This window comes from Marmota flaviventris, chromosome 11 (genome assembly GCF_047511675.1).
Source record: "Marmota flaviventris isolate mMarFla1 chromosome 11, mMarFla1.hap1, whole genome shotgun sequence".
Taxonomy (NCBI): Eukaryota; Metazoa; Chordata; class Mammalia; order Rodentia; family Sciuridae; genus Marmota; species Marmota flaviventris.
In genome coordinates, this window is record NC_092508.1 from 73,229,719 (window position 1) to 73,254,963 (window position 25,245).

At 38.7% G+C, this 25,245-nt stretch overlaps 1 protein-coding gene across 3 annotated transcripts in view; it reads left to right on the top strand.

Annotated features, from left to right (window-relative positions):
* Positions 1-25,245, top strand: part of Acvr1 (activin A receptor type 1) — a 123,439-nt gene that overhangs the window by 86,436 nt on the left and 11,758 nt on the right. For all 3 annotated transcript variants that reach the window (XM_071619165.1, XM_027938038.2, XM_071619164.1), the window contains 6 exons: positions 5,327-5,590; positions 7,699-7,910; positions 11,392-11,491; positions 15,163-15,309; positions 20,265-20,540; positions 24,427-24,624. In XM_071619165.1, the coding sequence (XP_071475266.1) occupies positions 5,327-5,590; positions 7,699-7,910; positions 11,392-11,491; positions 15,163-15,309; positions 20,265-20,540; positions 24,427-24,624 (1,197 nt within the window). The remainder of the gene's footprint in view (positions 1-5,326; positions 5,591-7,698; positions 7,911-11,391; positions 11,492-15,162; positions 15,310-20,264; positions 20,541-24,426; positions 24,625-25,245) is intronic.

The following is a 25,245-nucleotide window of genomic DNA, read 5'->3' on the forward strand; positions in this document are numbered from 1 at the left end:
GAATAGATAAGTCCATAGTATTGTGCCTAGATTGTCGAAGTCTCAAATATAAATATGAATACTTTTACTGTGACATACAAGATTATCCCAGACTACGAACCGTCTTTGAAAGTCCGTGATGCTCTTTGCTCTGCCTCTTCCTCTGCCAGTCTAGGATTAGTCTTAGGGTAGGTGTGTCCAGATGGCAAGCTGAGTATTGCCCAGAACAAGAAAAATCTTTTTAAAGATTTGGCCGTGGTAAACTCCTGGGATTCCCAGCCTGCATCTCTGGTTTGCAGAGCCAGTCCCCATCCTCCCCCACTCCTTGGCCTCCCTCTCTATAGGAGGCAGCCTCCATTTGTGGTCAGAACTCGCCGCCTTTCCCAGCCAGCCCAGGCTGTGAGTGTTTTCACACGGCCCTGGTTCCTGTGATACAAAGGGCATATGGAGCCAGCCATAACACTGAGTAATGCTGGGAGGTGCCTTCTAGAACAAACAATGTGGGTGAGCTCTGCAGAGAGGGAATACCTCTGGCTTGACATTTAAACTACTGAATTATTTAAATGAATGTCAATTAGGTAGAGTAGACTTGCTGCCTTCTGCCAGGGCACTTCCTGGTTATTTGCACAGGCAAGTGTAAAGTACTTCATATCAGATATGGTGCTTCCTGTCTGTGCTGTGGAAAACCCTTCACAGGACACAATTATCCATTCTGTGGTGTTTCTTGATGTATATTATATTTATATCCCAGTCCAAGAGCTTAGAGATCCACACACTCTTATCTGTGGCCCTCAAAGGCAGCCCTGCCCACACGTGTTATGGTGACTCCTAAATTTGACAAGACAAACTGAGTCATGGACATTTTGAGGCCTGCTATATTTCTAAGAATTGTGGATACCAGTATCTGGGAATATTCTACCTTGTTTTTAACTTTCTTTGTTGATTTAATAATCCTAGCTCAGAAAATCCTTTTGGCATCTCTTCAGATTTACCCCATCTGTCAATGAAATTGCCATCGTGACATTTGACGTGTGTGTGTATGTGGGGGGGTAATTCTTATGTTTTTATGAATTTAGGATCTTCATTTATATTTACATGTATATAAAAACCCATACATGAAGGACTCTGTTCATTAGTTATATGGGAATGTACAGATTAAAAAGATAAAAGTTTGGGTGAAGAGCAAAATGGGAAGGAAGTCGTGATGGTCTTGTACTTTTGTATTGCTAACTGCTAGACTCATCTTATGTTTTTTCCCTGTCAGAGATTAAGTTAATTATTATATTTCATTAGCAGTCATTTTTCTTTGCTTTTTTTTTTCTATTTTTGAATTTTTTTTTTTATTTTGTCCTGAGTATAGAAGGTAAGATATGCAAATCCCAGTTTTAGATATCTTGTTGCAAAGAATCACCAACTGAAAGATAGTCAGCCTCCTGGTCTTCTGTACACACTTATGGAAGTATGTGGAAGATCCAAAGACAGTATTTAATAAATGAGTGAATTTCTTTGACTTAGTGTATGGTCCCATGAGATTAAGGCTAGTGTTGCTTCATGCCTACATTGCAGAAGTGGGCACAATAAGTTGAATTTTACTGAAGATGGTATGTACTTGAGGCTGCTGTCTTCTGGCAGAATTCTTTAGATTACAGTCCACATATCTGCCAGACTCTCTACACATCCTGTCAAAAAAACTAGAAACCTTAGAAAAGTAGTGACCCTTCCTGCATCTGAATGCTTAGATAAATAGATAAAGAAATGGGGTATATATACTCAGAGAAATATTACTCAGCTTTAAAGATGAGTAAATTATGGCATTTGCCAGTAAATGGTTGGAATTGGAGAATATCATGCTAAGCAAAATAAGCCAGTTCCACAAAACCAAAGGCCGGATGTTTTCTCTAACATGCGAATACTAATTCACAATAAGGCAGGAGGCACTGGGGAAGAATAACGTCACCATAGATTAGGTAGAGGGAAGTGATGGGAGGGAAGGGGAAGGGCTGTGGGGATAGGAAAGATAGTAGAATGAAGCAGACATTATTACTTTATGTATATGTGTGTGTGTGTGTGTGTGTGTGTGTATATATATATATATATATATATATATATATATATATATACACACACACACACACACACACACACACACACACACATATATATATATATATATGACTGCATGACCAGTATGATTCTGCAACATGTACACCCAGAAAAATGAGAAATTATATCCCATCTATGTTTTTATAAAAGTGCATGAATGCATTCTCCTGCCATGTATAAGTAATTAAAACAAATAAAAATTTAACAAAAATAATAAAAAATTTCCAAACCCCCAAAATGGACCCCAGTGCAGAAGCTAGTGCCTACAAGTGTGCATTTGGCACCCAGATCAGTTTATCTAAAGGTTAAAAGTATTTCCAATGGCAGGTTAGAGCCCTATCTCTGTGTGAGAGCAGGTGAGTTATAGGTCACTTGATTTTAATTTTTGGTAAGGATCTAATGAGAGGCTCAGCAGATTTAATTGCCCAATTCAAATTGTCTAAATAATTCTAGAAAGTAAGAATCAAATAAAATAAATTAAAAAATACTTTACTTTAAAAAAAACTTGTTCAGCTGGAGAACATGTTAGAGAAACTATTATTGTTGTTATTTTTTTAATTGCTATTTTTTTTTATTAGAGCCATAAAGTCTCATTAAGTCTTTGGTAGCTTGGACTATCCATTTCTTTTTCTTTTTTTCCTTGTGGTGCTGGGGATTGAACCTAGGGCTTTGTGCATGCAACTGGGTTATATCCCCAGCCCTGGACTATCCATTTCTATTATTTATTGATTTATTTATTAATTGATTATGATATTGGGGTTGAACTCAGGGCCTTGCACATGCTAAGTATTCAGTATAATGCTGAATGACATCCCAGCCCCTAGACCGTCCATTTCTATAGGATCAAGGGTGAGAAAGCCCTCTGTAACCCAGAACTACTTGTTTGCTATTGCTGTTCTTCCTCATGAGCCTTATTGCAGTGGGTTGAGTATGTTGTAATTTAACTATTATTAGTCCACGAATAACTACACCCTTACTTTATTTTCATTTTACCTCTTAATCTCAACATTAACTCCTCATCCCCAATCCAGAGTCAGCAGGCACACTTTTTACTGTGTGTTCCTTAGGTATTGTGGACATCTGTGATTTTTAAAATTTTTAAAATTTTTTTGATATTGGGGATTGAACTCAGTGGTGCTTAACCACTGAGCCACATCCCCAACCCCTTTTTACATTTTATTTAGAGATGGGGTCTCTCTGAATTACTCAGGGCTTCGTTAAGTTGCTAAGGCTGGCTTTGAACTTGTGATCCTCCTGCCTCAGCCTCCTCAGCTGAGGATTACAAGCGTGTATCACCACATCTGGCTGATCTTTTAAAAACACTTAGTTTTTAAATGTTTCAAATTGTATCAACTGTATTATTTGAGTCTTAAGAATATAGTCATTCATTTCCCTGTTGTAGATCACAAATAAATCAATATGATACCATTAACTCACCCCACCCATCCTTTTCCTTCCAAACAACCATCACCTGTTGGGCAGCATAGTTGGCAGCCCCTCAGTCCAGCTTCATGCCATTCAAGAGTGGTGAGCATGTCTAGACTCCCTGGAAATATTATCTTTCAACTCTGTTTTGGCAAGTGTAAACTTTTTGCCGGATTATGTCAGCAGATATATATGTTTCTTATCCTCATAGAAATAGATTGGTGCTGGAGTTTCTTTTGGATTTCTCTGCTCAGAGAAAATAAAAACTATCTCTTTGCTCATTAAATTTTTTGCTCATTAAAAATGTCTGAGGGCTCTTGATTCTCAGGGGTGAGACTGGTGACATACATAGCACTGTCAGCGGCTATTTTGGATTTTCTGCTTTCAGGCATGTCTTTGCTTTTTGGATGAGCCCCTTGTGGTTTTCAAAAGAACTAGCAAGTCAATTATAAATAGAAGGCTGTGTCTGTGTGTCTGCATGCACTTACTCTGTGGGACGAGGCACCCACATGACAGTGGGCAGTGAACTATTTTTCCACTTCTTTGAAGAGGGAAGAAGAAAGATTAAGAACACTTTTCTCTTTTTGAGATAACCCACATCTCTACACACACCCACACAAATCTGTGTAAATGAACTTGACATTTCAAAGACCTCACCTTAAGGTCTTCTCTTGAAAGCACAGCCACCCGACCTGTTATTTTAAGAAAGAAAGCAGTTATTTTACAGACCTACAACTGAGGGTTCAGGGATTAGAGGGCAGCCTGTCTGTGCCAGAGATCTTTGGAAGGTACTCTGCAAGCTGAATTTCCTTATATTAATGGTACTTTGGTGAAAGTAGCCTTGGCTAACTAATCAGTGGTCTCTAGTACTTGGCTGTTTATATTGTATCCTTTCTTTCTTTGCCCACTAGTGGAAACTGTTGGAACAAGCAAGTTCAGACTAATCATTCCAACAAGGGAGGGGAAAAGAGTGATATGAAAAATGGAACTGCAAATGGGTGTTTTGAAAAAGAGACAATTAGGAGGTCTGATTAAGTGTACTTCTGTTACAATGCATTTCTGTCTTTCCTTCCATTGTAACCTGGACTCAACAGGTGCGGGATATTCCTTTGGTCCTACTTGTTAACCTTAGTGTTCAAACATTGTCCCATTCCCTTTGTCTCCTTGTGCCCTCATCCTGGATGCTTGGTGCCCCCATTTTTTTTTTGACAGTTGAAAATTATGCAGTGGCTCTGAATTCTCATTTTGATCAATGTAAAAATGTGAGTGTTATTACTATAGAAAAGTTAGTCTAGGCATCTAACTGGAATTATTGATAACTTGGATTTATAGCTATAGATTGCATTATGCAAGAATAATTCTGAAGCAATCACGTTCTGAAACAGGAAAGTCAGTATTGCTTATTCTACTCATCGATGAAGGTTTTTGCAGCAGGAACTGGTGTTAATAGCTGTCATATATTTAGGAACTGTTTTGGGAATAAAGTTAAGGTGTTGAAAATTGTGTTCCAGCAAAATATTTTATTTGGATGCAAAAACGGGTATAAGCTGAAGGTAACATGGAAGCCACAGGGAGAGAACCTCCTTGTCAGAACTCCATGGACCCGTTTCAGCTTATATAAATGCATTCATAGGGTGAGAGGTGACTATTTGGTAGTTGATCAAGTGATGAGGCTATGAAATGTGGACATAATGGTGATGACTTTCTGCTCTGTGAATGTGTTTGGAATGGTCCTGGAGAAACTACTGTTGTTCCCTCTGTGGGAGTGAAACCCAGACAGTGATCTCTTTTTTTCCCCATGCTTTTCTCTCCTTTGCAGATGAGAAGCCTAAGGTCAACCCCAAACTTTACATGTGTGTGTGTGAAGGCCTTTCCTGTGGGAATGAGGACCACTGTGAAGGCCAGCAGTGCTTTTCGTCACTGAGCATCAACGATGGCTTCCATGTCTACCAGAAAGGCTGCTTCCAGGTTTATGAGCAAGGAAAGATGACCTGTAAGACCCCGCCATCACCTGGCCAAGCCGTGGAGTGCTGCCAAGGGGACTGGTGTAACAGGAACATCACGGCCCAGCTGCCCACTAAAGGTCCCCATGCACTTTTCTATTTCTAGATTAGGGTTTTGTTAGTAGTGTCCTGATCTGTTTGGGTTAAAGATCTTTGCAGCCATGAGGCTCTCCTCCTACTCTTTGAACCAAGGTGATGAGCCATGTAGAAGGTTGCTTTAGGTGAGGAGGAAAGAGGCATGGCCCTTTGGAATCTCAAAGGAGGATGGACATATTTGAAAAAGTGAGTAAAGTGACATCCACTCTGGGAAGAGATTGACCGATCAGTTCTCTTTTTAGGTCACCTCCAATGGGTGTACAGCTCTCTATGCCACTTTCTGTTAAGGGGCTGTGATGTCTTTTATAATTTCTGAAATAATTCCGCTTAGTAAACACTCATCTCTAGGCCACATGTGTAGGGAAGAAGAAACTGTGCTTGAGTGGAATGCTCTTTCCTCTTTATGAGGAAGTTGGCAAACAGACTCCCTAACCTCCTCCCAGATCCGATTCTCTAGCTATGGCTGAATCTAGAAGCCAGATGAGATTTCTCACGAACCCTGTAGTTTATGTGGAATCTTGTGTATTCATTACAGATTTCCTATCTTCTGGAAACCAGGGCTCTGAAACTGTTTTCCCATTAAATGAGCCCCGGACTGTCAATCCCCTACAAATATTACCATAGACTCACTTCAAGCCAAATTTATTCTCTTAATTAATGCATAGTACATTTTTAATAGGTATAATTACTTAATTTTGCACTCATAAAAGAAGAAAAAACACAAAAGGTAGAGTAAGAGATACTACTAGGAGTATTCACTGCTAGAAATAACCAACAGGAGAGTCAGAAAAACAAAAAAGCTGATAAGGGATCACATTACAGAGATTTGATGTTACAGTGGTGACCTGATGGCAGACACAAAAGGTTCAATTATGGTAAACAAATAGGGTTGAATAATAAACGGTTTTAAAATGAGAGATCAGATATTTAAAATATTAAAACTGAAGGGATACTTCTCTTGCACTGTGAGTTAAATTTTCATTAATCGAGTGGAAAGACATGAAGAAAGGTCTGCATTCACAAAACAGTTATCATGTATGAAATTCCTTGTCTGTAGAACACTCTGCTAGATTCTAGTTTAACAGAAGATTTACTTTCTTTATTTAAGGATTTTCTAATCTGAGAGGCTACAATATTTATGATTCAGTGTTGTATTTAATTACTTTTAAACTTGATCATGCAAATGACATGTACCATGGAAGATTGTGTACACTAAGTCATTGTTTGGGCTTAGAAAGTTAGAGAAATATACAAAGGAAGTTCAGCTTGAGAGTGCATTGCTGAAGGGGCCGAGGACATGGACACAGGTAAAGCAGATGTGCAGAAGGACTGGACTTATGACATAATGTCATAAGGGGTCTGATTCAGAAGTGAGTGTTGTTTGGGGATCCTTAAAGTATGGACCTTCACTGTCCAACCAAAAAAACAAAAAAAATGATTTAACTCACTAGGCAAGTGGAGATCCATTGTGAATATCTGCATGTGTGATAGGTAAAATGTTTGAGTGAATGCACCAGTGCTTGAATGGGTACTGTAAAAATGTCTGGACGAGGGAGTGAATCAGTGAATGAATGTTTGAGTAGGTGACTAAATGCACAGATGAATAAATAGCTTCTGAGACAGGAATCGTGCTGTAAAAAGATCAATGAGAATTCAGCAGTAGACATTCTCAAGATATATTGAAGAAAGAGCACAGATAGGGTAATTTGGTTTTAACCAAGATAGCACTTTCTCACAGGGATATTATGGTATAGTGTCTGTCTGTAAGGGCATCTTTATATACCAAATCCAAGTAAATAAGAGTAATATCAAGATTTGTGTAGTACTTTACATTTTAAAAACACTTTCAAGCACATTAATTAATATAGTTGATTCTCAGTGGAATTTTTTCAAACTCCAGTTACGTCTAATTGAATGATGGTTTAAATGGCTGGGCTATTGGCCAGGTATTGAGAGAAGTATCTTAGTTTTAGCACTTTGTGTCTTGTGAGACTATGTGGTCAGGATCTGGAGCTACTTGGTTATGGTTATGCTAAGTAACAAGGAAACAGTGATTCTGACAGCCAATTACCCTTTTCTCCCCCATCTTCAGGAAAGTCCTTCCCTGGAACACAGCATTTCCACTTGGAGGTTGGCCTCATTATTCTCTCTGTAGTGTTTGCAGTATGCCTTCTAGCATGCCTGCTGGGAGTGGCTCTCCGAAAATTTAAAAGGCGCAACCAAGAACGCCTCAATCCCAGAGATGTGGAGTACGGCACCATTGAAGGGCTCATCACCACCAATGTTGGAGACAGCACTTTAGCAGTGAGTTTGTGACCCCATGGGGAATCTAAAGCACAATAAAGATGGCTGAAGACACTTCCATATTTCTGGCATGAAAAGCAAACAGTGAATGGACACACATGCCATTGGTCACTTATTTCCTAAGCAAGCATATGGTAGCATTTGTTTAGTCTCCCTTGCATGAGAACATCCATTTTATGTAGATAAAGTAGAAGTAGAGAAGAGGATTTTTTTTAGTAGATTGTTTTTTGTGGGGGTAAGGGGTAAAGAAAAAGGGACAGAGAATGGTTGGTTGCCTGTAATTTTGGAGGGCTTAGAGTTGGTATTCTGTTACTCTATTTTTAGCGGTAAAAGTGCTTTTTAAAGGAAGCACTTTTGCTTAATATTAAAAATCAATTTCCCTTGAGATTATTTCAACACCCTATAATTTAAGACTTTAAAACTTGACATCCAAAAAAGCAGCTATTAAATTTTTCGTGCTCTTGTGCTGCCCCCTTGTGGAGTGCAGTCATTTGGTTAAACAACTGTGGGCCAGTAGAAACCTGTGCGCCACATACGGAATTTTAAATTTTAAAGTAGTTACCTTAAAAAGGTAAAATAAAACAAAAGAGTAAAACAGGTGAAATTGATAGTCTGTTTAACCCAACACATGTAATTTTTATCTTTTCAACCTATAATCAATAAAAATGATTGAGATATTTTAGTTTCTGAACTAAGTTTTCAAAATCTTATGTGTATTTTACATATACATTTACTCAGTATGAAAACCATTGTGTTCATACATTTAATAATCACTTTTGTATATTTTTAATGACAACATTAGTAGTGGCTGCATTCCTTAGTTATTTTTAAAATTTCATTTTGTTAATTTTTTGTACTACAGATTGAACCCAACAGCATTTAACCACAGAGCCACATCCTCAGTCATTTTTATTATTTGTTTTAAGACAGGGACTTGCTGAGTGGCTTAGGGCCTTGCTAAATTGTTGAGGTTGGCCTTGAACTTCTACTTCTCCTGCTTCAGCATCCTGAGGTGCTCGGATTATAGGCATGTGCCACTGTGCCCAGCGTCAAATTTTAATTTTAAAGAGACTTTAAACTTTAGAAAAAGAAGATCATTTGCTATAAATAGAAGTTTACCATAAAGCATAAAAGAAAAATAATTAATACTATTTACATGGATACTGTGCTATATCTGATACCTACTTTGAAAAGGGCAAAAATTTATGGTATGAAAGAAGTGTGAAAGACATGCAGTACCAATAGATTCTTTGTCATAATCCATTGAATTGAAAGACAATCAAGGCAATATCTTTCTAATGTGATTCAGTGTTATTTAATGCCATGCCTGTATATTATCCAGTCTCATCTAGCATTAAGTCTTCCTTTGCTAGAGACAAGCTTCAAAGGGCCTGATAGTTCTGCAGTTAGGCTTGCCCTGCAGCTTCGTTTTTTCTGGAGACATGTATCTTCAACAACAGCAGTTTTTGTAGCACCAGGTGGTGCACCTGGACAACTGCAGGATCCACCTTACTGAGTCACCAGAACATGGATGGTGGCTGAATAGGCAGGAAGCATCTTGCCTTGCTACCTGCCCCATCCCTGGGCTGCCAGTCAAGTGTACTTTTTGTATGAAAAAGGGGCAAAATAGCCATTTGTAGCTTTCCTTTACCAATCTATTTAAATTGTATAGAACTAGGAGAAGAGGAAATAATGACATTTTGTTTTGAAAAGTAGAGAAATACAAATTTTCATTAGAAATTTACTCAGAACTCCATTCTAAGCTTTAAGGAAAATTAAATGAGTTTATTGAGTTAGCAGCAAGAAGATGTAAGGATGAATCCTGACAGAGCTTCATCAAAGCAAGATTCTAAAATAGATTAGTCAGAACTTTATTCCTCAGAGCTGCTAACATAACTAATTATCAAGGGTAATAATTGAAATATCTAGTAGTATAAATTACCATTTAAATAGCTTTTAGGATTTTGAAGGAATGAGAGTACATGCCAAAACAGTCTTCTGAACTCAGCCATGTCAGTTGACAGCATATCACGATATAATAACATAGAAACCTACACAATTTTTAAAACAAATTGTCCTTATTGGTCTATATACTTGCTTATTTAAACAGTCTCCTCCTTGATGTGATTCAACAAAGCATACCCTCACTTTACCACTTACCTATGTTGAGAAAAGAAGTCTTGGGATCCCAGATTAAAGGACGTATTTATTAGTCTTTAGTTGATTTTTTTTCATCTATAGCCTGTATTTAGAACTAATATTGTGCATTATGAAAAAGCAACACATTTAACTTTAGCAGTTTAATTTTCAGAATTATTGTTCTTAAAAAAAATAGTTGAATAGACGGGAAAAAAACCCAGCACATGAACTCTACCTCATCTACACTTATTTTCTTGTTGATTATCTTTTTTGTGGTTTTTAAGGGTTCTGAATTTCTTCTGTTGGATATTCAGCTTTTGGTAATTTTGCCGATCCACAGTACTTTGCAGTGGTTCTCAGAGAAGTAAAGAAGGTGAAATTCACAGAAATCGATTCATTGCTTTAATAGGGCAGCTGAAATGTTTGAAAAAGAAAGAGTCTTGGAGAGTGTTAGCTCAACATTACTGCAACCTTACCACCGTCACTGTGGGCACTATATTATTTATTACAGATAATCTACGTCTGTTACCAAAAGACTTGTGCTTGTTGGTTTATGCTGACAATAAGAAGGGAAACTATGAATGAACTATCTAGGAATCCTTTTGCCAACATATTCATTTGCAGGAGTCAATTTGGGACCCTGGCTTTGTGTTTTTATTGTCTCGCCACCCCACTCCAATTTGTGATTCACATTTTTTAAAAAATGAGAAATAGGTATTAATTTAGTAATCCTTTTATTCCTCACCCAACTAAAAGGTAACCTTATCCAGGGAACCCATTCCTGCTTGAGTGAACCAAGTTTAATCATATGGTTAATGAATGGATATTTCCATGGCCGGTGTGAGAGTTGTTTGTTCAGACTCCCAATTTGTCTGTTCCTAATTAGACTTTCTTGTTAGTATGGTAGCTAAAGTGGATCATTTGATAGATAGTTCATGAGCAGAGCAGAATATGGTAAGTTATACCCAACTCTTGGAGTTGAAGGGATCCTGTACCCTTCTTTTCCCATCTGCTAGTCTTTCTCTGTTTAGTCCTGCTTCTTAAACCTTTTGATTTGCATCTTTAGATTTGCCCAGCTTATTTATGTATTTTACTCTAAAACTCTGGGCGTCAGAAAGGTGCTTATCCTTCAGGAAAATCTACCAGGCATCAGGAAGAGGGCTGACTTCTGGTTTTTCATAAGAAATGAAACCAATCCTGCCTCTGGTGGAGCTTTGCAGGCAGGCCCATGGCCATGTGCCCAGGATTGCCACTTTCCACATGAGTTACAGCAACATGTTTGTAACACTTGAAACCAGGAGCCATCACTCAGTCATTTCTTTTTCTCTGTCTTAAACCACAGGATTTATTGGATCATTCGTGTACATCAGGAAGTGGCTCTGGTCTTCCTTTTCTGGTACAAAGAACAGTGGCTCGCCAGATAACACTGTTGGAGTGTGTCGGTAATTCTCCCCCCCCCCTTTTTTTTTGGGTGAATAATATGTCATGTTAGCTGTGGTGGTACAAGAAGGATAGAACTTGCAAAGTCTGCTTCTGGTGCTTATTGCTTCCTTATTAAACTTAGGCGATGTCACACATGTAGCTCACTGAACTTCAGGAGGCGTGGGATGGTTGTAGCTAGTGTAGAGAACACCCAGTCAAAGTTTTCATTACATGTGAACCCTTTGGGATGGTGGCAATGCTTGAAAAGTGAATTGATGATGACTGTCCCCTACTGCAGGTATGGAATGATCCAAGGTAAGTCAGTATTTGGATAGTGAAGTTGTTTATTGCAAGTCTCTAATCCCTCTCAGTCTCCCCTTTTCTTGAAAAATAATGATAAATGGGTATAATTATATGTCAATTGAAAATTTAAAAAAAGTGCTTTTAAAGGTTTTTAAAAAAACGAAATTTTACCAAAGGTACTTTTGTAATTCCTTTATTTACAATAGCTATGTGCATTTTTATGGCCTTTCATTTTCCCCGTATGGGAACATATTTTTATGTTGATATAATCATGGAGCATGATTTACTTTATGCCCTCTTTTTAGTTTTAAGCTCACATAGCTTTTGTGTATTTGCATACATCAGAATTAGTCTTAAAGCATTTCTAAGAATCCACTGGTTGAATTTACAGTACCACTTGAAAAACGATTTTGCACATATTGCTTCTTTGTTTTGAGTTCTCAGAATCAATTCCCAGGAATTGGGTTTTTTTTTTTTTTGGTCAAAACTTGTGATTAGCTTATTGTTTTATATTGTTCTACAGAAAAATAGTGTAAAACGTTTTTTAAAACTTTTTTTTCAATCCTGGAACTGAACCTAGAGGTGCTCTAGCTTTGAACAATATCCCCAGCCCCCCACCTTTTTTTTTTTTTAATTTAGAGACAGGATTCACTAAGTTGCTGAGGCTGGCCTTGAACTTGGAATCCTCCTGTCTTAGGTTCCCAGGTAGCTGGAATTGGTGTGCTCCACCATGCCTAGCAAATGCTTTTTTAAAGTCCTAATTTTTGTTAGTTTTAACATGGGGTGTGTGTATTTGCAGAGTGCATGATGTTTTTCATTGATTACCCCTTCAGATGCCATTCAGGGATGGCTACGGTAGTGATAATGGCTTAGTACCACCTCTACTTTCCTCCCAGTGCTCAGGGTTTCTTTAGACAGTTTGGGGTGCCTGTCCTCTCAGCCTTTGGGGAAGTGGCTGATTGTCATCCACTGCCTTGGCAGTTATCCTGTGGGTTTTCTTTCTTCTTGTTTTCATGGGAAGAGGGATACCCCAAGCTCAGGATTAGAAAAGAGGATCCACAGAAGTAGGAAGAGCAGTGACTGCTGACTGAGGCACATGGGTGATGGGCAGCAGCTTTGTTCACTTTTCTTTAGTTCTGCAGCTATCATAACTGTCTCCCATTGTACCTGTCTCCTGCACAGCAGACTGAGAATAGAGCAGGTAAAGCCAGAAAAACCCCAGATGTGCTCGTTACAAGCAACCAGAGTTGTCCTCTTATACTTACCAGCATCCTGTTTGATTATGAACCTGTGTGTCTGCGTAGTGGTGTGAAGGCAGTGAAGGGGGATGTGCACCTGTATCACCTACCCTCTATTCCTATCCTGGGGCTGCTTACCCCTCAGAGTTGGCAGAGATTAGATCCAGAGTCTCAACGGCCAAATAATATTGTACCTTTAAAAATATAAATGATTTCTTGTTCTATAGTTGTTCTTCAGCATTTTTTTGCGATAGTGTGAATTTAATTTTTACATTTTGTTGGGTTGGTGCTAAAGATTTAATGAAAGCAGTGATGTGCATTCATGTGGTACAGCTTTGGATAAAAATATATGTGATAAACTGCATGGGTAGCGTGTTATCATTTGTGTTTCAAAAACCACATGAAGTTGGATCAGGTCAATAAATGCCCAAATTTTAGGTACCTTGAGAATCTCCTTTGGGGGCACATGGCCAGGGCTTTTGGGAAACTCCACTTTTATAGGGGCCTTCTGCGTGTGATTGGTTTTTCAAAAAACATTTGACAAAAGCATTTGAAATTCATTGAAATTGATTTCTATTTTAATTTTATCTACCCTTTTTTCTTGTGGAGGAGAAAAAATGAAGGATTTGAAGTGACTTTATGTCCACAATTCTTTGGGCTGTTTTTCTTTCCTTCCTAATGAAAGAATGCAGGTAAAGGGCAAATAAAAATACAAAATGGAACTGTAGACAGGAAAAGATTAGCATATCATTTTTCTGGCTTCCGATTTTGTAGCATCTTTGCTCTAGCCCTGGTCTTAAGTTACAAGTGCTGAGCAATTGCTGTGATTTGATTAATAGAATTCTGTATTAAACAGTGTCTGTTTAATACAGAATTCTATTAATTAGACCCAACAGTGGCCCACAGTGAGCACCTATTGGCCTCTTTTAACTTTATTTTGGATTAATCATTGGGGTTTCATGGGAACATTGGTTCCTCGGGAGTCTAGATTTAGTGGTTTTGAAGATATTTCAGGGGTGTTGCTTAGACAGACCTGGGCTGTCTCCATATTTGAGTTCTTCCTCAATGGTTTAATTTTCTAGCCAGGGACTATATTCCTGCACTGCAGGTGGTTCTGTAGCTGCTTATTACAACCCTGTGATCCCAGCCACCACTTGCCTGGGCAGAAATCCCCACTCCCCTGTAAGTTGTATCTCCTGCCTCTTTGTTGCCCAGGCTAATTATACCTTGTGTTGATGCCCATAGTACTGAGGTAATTACCTCCTCCCAACCTCCCTGATCACCCCTACCTGTAATTAAAGAGAATGTGAACATGTCCTTGACAACTGACACATATATGGCTTTGGCAGGAGGGGACTATAGACTAGACAGGTCAGACCCCAACTAATGTCACTGTGTTTTTAAAAATGTATTCTCCAAGTGGTCTTTTCATGCAGGGGTTGTCTAATAAACAAATACCCATGACCAATGTCAGAAATCAAAACGGTTGTGGGATTATGTGTTTAAGATTGCAAATCCTCTTTAGAAACATATCCTCCACCAAGAAAGCCTGTAGGGATGGTGGTTGTGAGGTTGACGATCTCCCATGTACCTTGTGTTTTGTTATCTTTGTTTCTAATCCGCAGAACACACATCTTAAATTTAATATTCTTTTTTGTGAAAAAATGCATACATAAATTCAGATTTGTATGCTTAGTAAATGCCTACGGTGATTCCGTAAGAAGGAGCCATCATGGAAGCTATTAAATTCAGCTACACACATCTTTTTTTGGCTTTTAGCACAACATTGAAATCTAATAATCCATACCATGATCTAGATTTTAAGAACTTGCATATGTTTTTGAAAGTCATATGCATTTTATGCCTTTCAGTAGAGGAATTTAAATTTAAACGTTGTAATTAATAGCAAAGTGTACAATGCAGATACAGATGACAGCTTATTATCACTTTGGGTAGGGCAGATTCCATCCACCTTTTATATATCTTCACAGGCAAAAGGTTGTGGTATTGATATTCCCAAATTGAGTTTCCATGGCAAGTAATGGGAGGGATTGAATTGCAGACACTAGGTTCACAGGTGTGTTCTTAGGAGTCAGGCTGGCTGCCTCTCCTGGGTCACCCTCCAGCGACTCCTCTTTTATTTTCCGCAGGGAAAGGCAGGTATGGTGAGGTGTGGAGGGGCAGTTGGCAAGGGGAAAATGTTGCCGTGAAGATCTTTTCCTCCCGTGATGAGAAGTCGTGGTTCAGGGAAACAGAATTGTACAACACTGTGATGCTGAGGCATGAAAATATTTTAGGTAAGTACAAGGATGCCCCTCAGTTAATTGTGTCTTAGGAGAGGGAACTGGTGACATTTGCCCTCTCTCTTTTGCTGAATGTGAATTTGAGAGTCTGTCTTGAAAAGTAGAATAGGGAGCCTCAGCATTTATATACTGTTTAATTTTCTTTTAACGCCAATTTCTTGTATAAATCTGCAAATAAGTTAGGTTGTAAGATTCTCTGGATGATGAAAAGGAAATCCGTTATTGCTCATTCTTATTCCTACATCTGCAGATCGTTATTTAAACAACAAAAATTTGCCCTGTATTGTTCACTTCAAGGCTTCATGGGTTGTTCTACTTACCCCACCCTTTTTGAATATTTATTAGTTGAATCAAACTAAGAAAGATCTTTGGATTCTTTCCTAGAGATTCACAGCTCCCAGGGACACCATAATTAAATGCACATTCCCTCAAACTAGGCATCATTTTTAAAGACCAGATTTCCAGAGGGATTCAGCATACATTTTAATTTGGAAACTAAAGCTTAGCAACATTTGTGAAATATGTAAAGTGCCCACTGAAATCCTGCAATGGCAGTATAAGGGCGAACCTATTCCTTGGGCCATTGACTTCAGTAACTTTGCAAGATTTCTCTTAATGTGTTTACACTAACATGGAGGGAGAATGCTACCTGCTTCTTTAACCTGATAGCATAGTGTCAGCTGCTTCGTGGCTATTGGATTAGCTCTGACGCATAGGAAGACCATGGCCAGAATGTATTTCTGTTCTACTACTATTAATTAGTATTTAAATCCGAATTAAGTGTCACAGACAGTGGTTTGATGGTTGTTCAAAGCTTCGGTGCAGCCGCGATGTTTCTTCTCAGAAACATCTCAGTTTCTGCTATCGATTTCTCCCCTTCCCTTCCCTCTGGGGCCCTCATCATCACCTAATCCTCCCCAGTGCTATTGTTGCTGTCAGCTACCAATTTCCAGCCCCTCACACCACACTGAATTGTCTTCCCCCGAGGAGCAGAGATAATTCTGCTGAAAGTGTCTTTGACGGTTCCCAAACTGCCTACAACATTTATGACTTCTGGCCCAGCCTTCAAGACTCCCTATTTTGGGCCTCCTTGTGGTCTCTTAAGCATTAACTACCAATATGTCCACATTCTGCTGCCACCAATAGATGCCATTCCTTGGGATTGCCATGAACACTGAGGTCTCTTTGTCCCTGTGCATGTTGTTTTGATCACCCACTGTCCCCTTCCCATCCTACAGTCACCTCTTCCTCCATTAAAACTTCTCAGTTCCCTTCCAGTTTCTCCCAGGAGAATTGCTTGTGCTTTGTGCACAGCTTCATGTTGTACTCTGCTCTATTTTTACACACTGCCATGTGTTACCGTTAGATGTCTGTGTGTAACCACAGTAATGACGACAATAAGAACACTATCAAAAATAGTGAGGGGTAGTTACTATGCAGTAACTATTGATCTAAGTGCTTCATGTGCATATTCTCATGTAACCTTCTCTACAACCATAAGAGGGTAGTTTTTTCTTATTTTTCCGGTTTTAATTTACGAAGCAGCTGATGTACAGGGAGGTTGAATAGGGGAGCTGGGAATCACACTGGGCAACCTAACTCTGTCTTGCAGTTTTGTATCCTGCACTGGTCTGCTAGACAGTCAGATAGCAGTGGAGTTGCTTTCTAGAGTCTAGAGTCAGGGTATGAGATGAAAATTTGTCTATAGTCAAAATAACCCTTGAATGTCCTGTTTCTCTCTCTGCCACTAGAACAAATTGAGTTAGTTGTGTTAAAAGCCATCTCATACAAAAATATTTCTCTCAAATAGTAGAATTATTCTTCACAATCAGGTACACATACCCTTAAGAAGCTCGTGAGGTCTGAGACTTGTTGAAGGAAGGGCACATTCACATATCCCCACTGACAGAGCTCACAGACTCATTGTGCAAAATATGCCATATATTGTTGTAATCTGCAAATGGTCTCATAACCATGCACTCTAGTTAAATTGCCTATGATACACACCATTGTACTCTGTGGACAAGTATCGTTTGCATGGCTTTTGCCTTCACACCTAGAGCTAAACACAGTACCTTGCACATGGCAGAATATATTTATTAAATTGGATTTAATCACAAGGAAAATTTGAAAGGTACCTTTACAGTATGATTCAAATATAAGAAGTTAGATTCCCTTAGTGTGATCACATAGGGGAAAACATTATCTAATTCTTATTACCTAATGATCTGTGGAAATTCTGAATTCATAAGATCTTTCTACCTTTATTATAATCACAGCCATATGGATTGTGTAGTCTTTCTAATTAAGAAAGATCATAAAAACAGATAGCCTTTTGTACAGACTTTTTTTTTTTTTTTTTTTTTTTTTTTTTTTTTGTTGGAGACAGGCTCTGGCTGTGTTTCAGGCAGGCCTAGAACTCCTGGATTCAAGTGATCCTCCTGCCCCTGCCCCAGCTTCCTGACTAGCTGGGAATACAGGTGCATGGTACCACACCTGGCTTACATGCTGTGTTTGAATATAAGATCATGATCCCTCCCACCCATAAGTCCCCCAAAATATATAACTAAATTCTATCTATGTATATTTCTATGTATCTATGTATCTGTCTGTACATGTAAAACTCTGGGCCCTCAGTTTTTATTCCCTTAGCCAAACCTATAAAATAACATTTTTCAAATGGACTGGTTTGAATTTCAACTCTTTCTTCTGTTATGTCTAGTGTGGCACTTAACATGTAAGTGACCACAGGAACACTGTGTCACATGATAGCAGCAATAGTCGTCTGGGAGTTTGGGAGACTGGCTTCTACTCTGGACACTGTTAGAGGCCCACTGTTTTATTTGGGATCAAAGTTGTATCTTTCTGAGCATTCTTTTCCTCAATACTAAAACTACAGAAGTTGCTTAATATGAGAATTCACTCCAAAGTCTTGTGTTAGACCTTTTGAAAAACATGTTATAAAATATACATAGCATAAAACTTGCCACTTTACCATTCGAAGTATGCAGTGGCACTGAGTTCACCTATCTTGTGCAGCCATCTCCACCTTCCCACTCCAGAGCTGTCTTGTGCTCAGAAAAGGCACTGCCTGACTGTTCCACCAGTCCCAGTTTCTTAAAACTGATGCAAGGAAAGGAAACTACTTGTTCAAAAAAATATTAAATTACAAAAGCTGCTATTATGGCTTTGACTGAACTCTGGGCTGTTTTAAAATGTATTACTGGCCAGCCATTCTTAAATGCTTCCTGTGTGTGAGACATCAGGTCAAGCATTTTACATACAGTGTTGCTTTTATTCTAACAGTTACCCCTGGACATATGTTGCCATTACCCTCATCTTACGAATGAGGAAGCTGGAGGAGACTCTATGTGACTTGGGCAAGGTCACCCAGTTTGGGATGGTGGGGCTGACCTGTGAGCCAGTCCTGCAGCTTTGGGCACAGCCCTCTCTGGCTCTGCTCTGGGTGGTGGCCTTACATCTTGGCTGTCACAGCTGCCCAGTACCTGGTTCCCATGAGTGGTGCCAGTGAGAGGCTCACAAGGGGCACTGGTCACCTTACTTAAGACTGAGTTTTATTTTTAGCTCTTGAAAAGGCTGGGAGGATGACATTGAGTGTGAAGTAAGAGGCCCTAATTACTTTGTCCCCTGGTTCGGAACACATCCAGTGCCTATGCCAGAGTTCCAACCTCTAGCCCCTGCTCAACCTCCACTAACAATAGAGTGCTTTGACTCAAAACACAAATAGCCCACCAAAGTGCCCCAGCATTGTGAAACAAATGGAGTTATATAATCCACACTTGAGAGAGAAATAGTTTTTAAGAAGTCTCCTTATTTAAAAAGTCATTTTTCCTGAAGGTTCAGAACATAATTAATGAGGTGACAGAATCCTTCTTTTTAGACCAAGGGTGGTGAGGGAAAGTAAGGGAATCAAAAGTTTGATTTTCATTTATTTAATCAGAGGCTACTTTTCCTTGGGGAAAGAAATCAGCAGAGGCCACACAGATATGCAATAGCAATTCTTTAAAGTGCTGATGGTTTTTTTTTTCTTTCTGTTTTTGTTTTTTGGTTTGGGGTATTTCTTTGGGGGAAAGTTATTGAAGATTAAAAGTTCTTTTAGTAGGCTCCAAAGTTTCCTCAAAATTTCAGTGTCTGTTCACAATTGTCAGAGTCTCACTTCCCTTTGAGAGCAGTTCAGATGTCACTTTCTGATGGAAGCCTTTTGTAACATCTCAATACCTACTCTGGGCTTGTGTTGCCCTTTGTAGAGTATATATTATAATACATTTCAAATATTGTAGGTTTTTTTTCCTTTTTATGTGTCTTTTCTAGCCAACAAATATTGTCAACATCATGTTTCTGTGTGACTGAAAAAAGAGCCTCAAATTTTTCAATATTTCTTATCAGTTCCTTCTTTATTTGATGAATAAAGTCAATCATATAGCAAATTCATTCCTTTATTTTACAGTTGAGCAGATAAAGGTCAAAGAACCCACAGGAGTTGCCCATTATTATGCAGAAATCACAGGCAGGCAGGACTAGCATATAGGTATCCAGGTTCTGGATTTTGTGGGTTTTTTTTTTTTTTTTTCCAGGATGCTTGATGAATGATCTGTGCTTGGAATATCAACATTATGAAGAATTTGGCACTATTATTATGCATGAACACAAAGTAACCTTTCTGAATCTTAATACAACATAAAGATATTTTCTAAAGGATCACTTACAATGGGAACTAATATGAAAATTTCCAATTAATTAGTGCCCCTTTAAGGAATAAATGCTATTGTTTTCTCTGTTGCTGGGTCTGTTAACCTCTCATGGCAATTGCTATTTACTTGTTTTTGTTGCAGGTGATTTCTACTGTGTAAGTCACTGTGTCTGGATATGAAGAGTTACAGTGTGGAATGCTCACATGTCTAATTTAATTTTGTTTTTACTCTCTCCAGGTTTCATTGCTTCAGACATGACATCAAGACACTCCAGTACCCAGTTGTGGTTGATCACGCACTACCATGAAATGGGGTCATTGTATGACTATCTTCAGCTCACTACTCTGGATACAGTTAACTGCCTTCGAATAGTGCTGTCCATAGCTAGTGGTCTTGCACATTTGCACATAGAGATATTTGGGACCCAAGGGAAGCCAGCCATTGCCCATCGAGATTTAAAGAGTAAAAACATCCTGGTGAAGAAGAATGGACAGTGTTGCATAGCAGATTTGGGTAAATTAAAAAAAAAAAAAAACCAAACATTTTTTAATTACCATTTTTACTTCTGTTTTCTCCAGTGTCTAGCCAGGTTGCTCTTCTTTTCTGAGACACCTCAGGAAAGTCACCTTAGACTCAGCCAGTCACTGTCCCATTTTCAAAGGCAACTAATAATGTCACGTAACGATTTTGCAAACTTTCACATGAAATAGGTGCACAGTGAAATACTCTGTGGAATGAGTAGGTCTTAAAGATGTTTTCTAAAATCATTCTTCTATAACTAAGACAAAATTATCAATTTGAGAAAGAGCAAAGTAGTTCATTTTGTTCTACTACAGTATATAATTTTCATGGTGTTAGGGTAATTCTCAGTGTAGTTTTTTTTTAATATTTTGTAGTTATAGATGGACAAAATGCCTTTATTTTATTTATTTATTTTTATGTAGTGCTAAGGATCAAACCCAGTGCCTCCATGTGCTAGGCAAGTGCTCTGCCACTGAGCTAAAGCCCCAGCTCTCAGTGTAGTTTTTAACTGCACTATTAAGAAGATTATTTCCATGTACCATGGCATTTCATATAAAACTGTATTCATCCTAAATGCCTAAAATATTGACTGAATAATTTTGCTAATAAGAACTGAGTTATAATATTGGTTATTTATTTCAGTGGACTATTGAGAGTCCTTATGTTACTTGATTAAAAAATGGTTTATCACATTATTGCAGTTATTGTTAAGACTGATAAAGGTTTAGGCAAAATTAGCTTTAATTATAACAAAATAAGGCTTATTATTATTTTGTTGTCTGTTTTTAAACACAAGGGATATGACACATTAGGAAAATTTACTTCCTTTGAATCCCTTGAAATTCTTCTCTTTCATGTTTAGAAATTATTTTACAATAAGTACATGACCCTGAGGCTTTTTGCAGGCAGTTTTGTTGTTGTGTAGAAGATGCTTATGGCTTGTGTTATATCTCTCGGTGCAGGGCAATTTGGGTTTAAATTCTGACTTTCTCTTTTATTTACCCTGTGTTTTTGCATGAGTCTGTGCAAGCAGTGTTAGCCCAAGGGCTGTACTTATGCCCCATTCTGTACTTCTGCACCGTTTGAAACTTTGATCATTGCAATGTATGTGTATTACTCATAAAACTAAAAAAACAATTAGGCCTACCACACAGGATTCTGATAAGGCTGAGAAATTATCATCAATGCCTGGCAAAGGATTCAAATGGTTGCTACTGTTATAATCTAGTGGCCTCAGGGGGATGGATAAATTGAGCTCTTGACTTTAGGATGTGAGACTTGTAAGGAAAAGAGTGGGGGGCATTTTGTAATAAGTTTTTCAGCTACAGTTGGTTTTGATCTGCAGCCTTTTAATTAGATACATCAGGTGATTTAAAAATCTGCACTAAGATGTTAGTATTCAGGGGATTGATAATGTAGTATGGGAAATGGCTCTTATAAGACCATAATCTGTATATAATTTTTTACATTATATTCAGAAATTAAGGCTCACTCATTAGAAATAGCTCTATTTTTTTAAAAATATTTTTTTAGTTGTAGATGAACATAGCACCTCCATTTATTTATTTATTTATTTGATGTGGTGCTGAGGATCAAACCCTGTTCCTCACATGTGCTAGGCAAGCTCTCTACCACTGAGTCACAAACCCAGCCCCTCATTCTATTATTAATACTTATGAGTGGCATTCCATTTATTTTTTTTTTGAACTTTTTATTGTAAAAAATTCAAACATATATATATAAAGATTGAGAGAATTGTACAGCGGTCACTTTAAATTCTCAACACCTAAATTGAAATACTTTGGCACACTTGCCTTATCTGTATATGGTCCTGGCTGTATTTTTGCTAACCTCTTTGAAAATATGTTGAAGACACCACAACACTTTTCTCCTGATGACCTCAAACACATCCTCTAAAAATGTCTCAAAAATACATCTCCAATGTAACCAATTCTTGGTAATTTTCTAATATCATTAATGTCTATTTTCAAATGTTTCCAGTTCTTTTTCAAATAAGAATTCACACATTGCATGTGTTTGTTTTGTTTCTTTAATGTAAAAATTATTTATTAGTAGGTAACATATTCCCTGTAAAACTTCGCAGTTTAAAATGACACAAATGTATCAGTTTAAAATGACACAAATGTATCGTCTCACTCATCCCCTTGAGGGTCAGGAAGCTTGGAATGACTTCTGGCACAGGGTCTTGTGGAGGGTTCAGTCAAGCTGCTGGTCATCTGGGTCGTAGTCATCTGAGAGGCTTGATGAAGGCTAGAAGGTCCAGTTCAGTGATGGCGCACCCACATGACTACAGGCAGCAAGCCCCAGTTCCTTACATGTGGCCCTCCACAGGGCTGCTGAATGTCTTTGTAACATGATGTGAGAGCCATGAGAACAAACCAGGAGGCTTTTATAATTATCTGATGTCTTTTATGTCCTAATTTTAAAGACACAACTCATTACTTTTGCCATATTATCTTTAGTAGTTCAGCCCACACTAATGGGATGAGAAATTTAGGGTCACCTTTTGAAGAGAAAAGTTTCGAAGAACTTGTAGACATATTTTAAAAGCATGCTCGGCGCGGTGGCGCACACCTGTAATCATAGCGGCTCAGGAGGCTGAGGCAGGAGAATCGTGAGTTCAAAGCCAGCCTCAGCAAAAGCGGGGCATTAAGCAATGCAGTGAGAACCTGTCTCTAAATAAAATACAAAACAGGGCTGGGGATGTGACTCAGTGGTTGAATGCCCCTGAATTCAATCCCCAGTACCCCCCCCCCACCCAAAAAAAAAAAAAAGGGGCTGGGGATGTGGCTCAGTGATAAGCACCCCTGGGTTCAATCCCTGGTACCAAAATAAATAAAAGCACCACAGTTGTATTGCCATGTTTTGTTTAAATTGTATCCTTTTAATCTTCTGATATTTCATCTCTGGTTCTGGGAATGGTGAGGGGCATATATGATTTGGGAAATGTTTACAATGGCCTTAGAATCTTAGAGTTGATTATAAAAATAGGGGAAGAGGGATCCACACTGCTTTAGTAAACATCTTAGCTAATTTTTAAGGATGAGATAACAATATGCTACCTCCCTGGCGTTACATAGAGTCATCGTCCCACACATTCGAAGGCATGAAGTGAAAAGAGAAGGATTCTCAACAGATGGCTGAGGGAATTCCAAGAGATCTTTGGATTGCACAGATTTACAGGGGCATCTTGCTCCATGTTGGCACTTTTCATTATATCAAGTGAATTATTTTCAGTTGGTCTATGTATGCATCAATAAGTAATTCATCCTCAAATAAACCATGTCTGAATCCATCTATCCCCCCCCCCCCCCCCGCTAGTCAGGAATACCAGGTCTCTCTCATTGACTGAGGAATTCTGAAAAGAGCCCTGTTTTAAGTGTTTCAGGGCCTGTTGCAGTCTGCCCTTTATGTGGTGACAAATTACCTGAAATTCTCAGTCTCACACTGTTTGAAATTTATGTTTGGAGACGAGTGGGAATGGTGGAGGAGCTTGAGAGCTTAATTTACTTGTTAAGCCACTTTGAGGCTCACACTTAACATGGGAGCCTGTTTTCCTATGGACTTCAAACACTGGCCTCATATGGATTGAATGCATGGGTCTGCCATTTGCCCAAAACTTTTTGTCCCTTAGAGGGTCATGTAACTCCACAGTGTTTCTAGTATTAGCCTTCTTTTCTGTTCTCACTCCAAAAGTCACCCCAAGTATTCCAGGGATTATTCTGGGTGTAATGCAGAAGTGACCACACGTACCACCAGAGGGCACTTTTGACTGGGGTTGGTTTAAAATCCTTTCAAAAGCCTTTCTGTGAGAAAGGAAGTGAGCTAATTTGCACTGTTGTCTTCTTCCTTTCAGGCCTGGCAGTCATGCATTCCCAGAGCACCAATCAGCTTGATGTGGGGAACAACCCTCGTGTAGGCACCAAGCGCTACATGGCCCCTGAAGTTCTAGATGAAACCATCCAGGTGGATTGCTTTGATTCTTACAAGAGGGTCGATATTTGGGCCTTTGGACTTGTTTTGTGGGAAGTGGCCAGGCGGATGGTGAGCAATGGTAGGTATCTGATATGATATTGTCCTTGTCCCCCTTCTCTTGACATTGATACTGTTGAAAGGGGAAGTGGGGAGACAGAGGCCTACCTGGTTCCTTGAATCATACTCGTGAAACTCTGGGAGTGTATATCTGACTTGTGGCTGGTAGGTGAACTGACTGCCACAGCATCGTGTTTGAAGCATAAGAGGAAATGACAGCTGAGAAACAGTTGTTCTGGAGGAGACTAATTTCCTTGGGTTGTGTTTGGGTTGGTCCATATTTCATCTCTTCCTATTTGACTTTCTCTTTACCTTCCTTTCCTCTTTGTTCTTCTCATAAGGTAGGTTTAACTTGAGGAGAATGCTCTCAAGTGAGCCTTAGGGTGAATTCTTCTGTTTTAGACATTTTCACTTCTTATGATTGGCTTATTGAGAAAAGGGTTCAGTTTTCACACTTTGAAGCCATTCCTTTCTGAATAATTCCAGTTTCAATTCGGGGAGCCCTCAATAGGTGGCTTATGTTGATCTGTTTATAAGTAGTTTAATGAAATGGTGTTGCTTAGCAGTTAAGGGCACACACAGGTCAACAATGAGTTGACCTGTATCCCTATGGTGAGCTCTGGCTCTTATCTTTTATGTACCC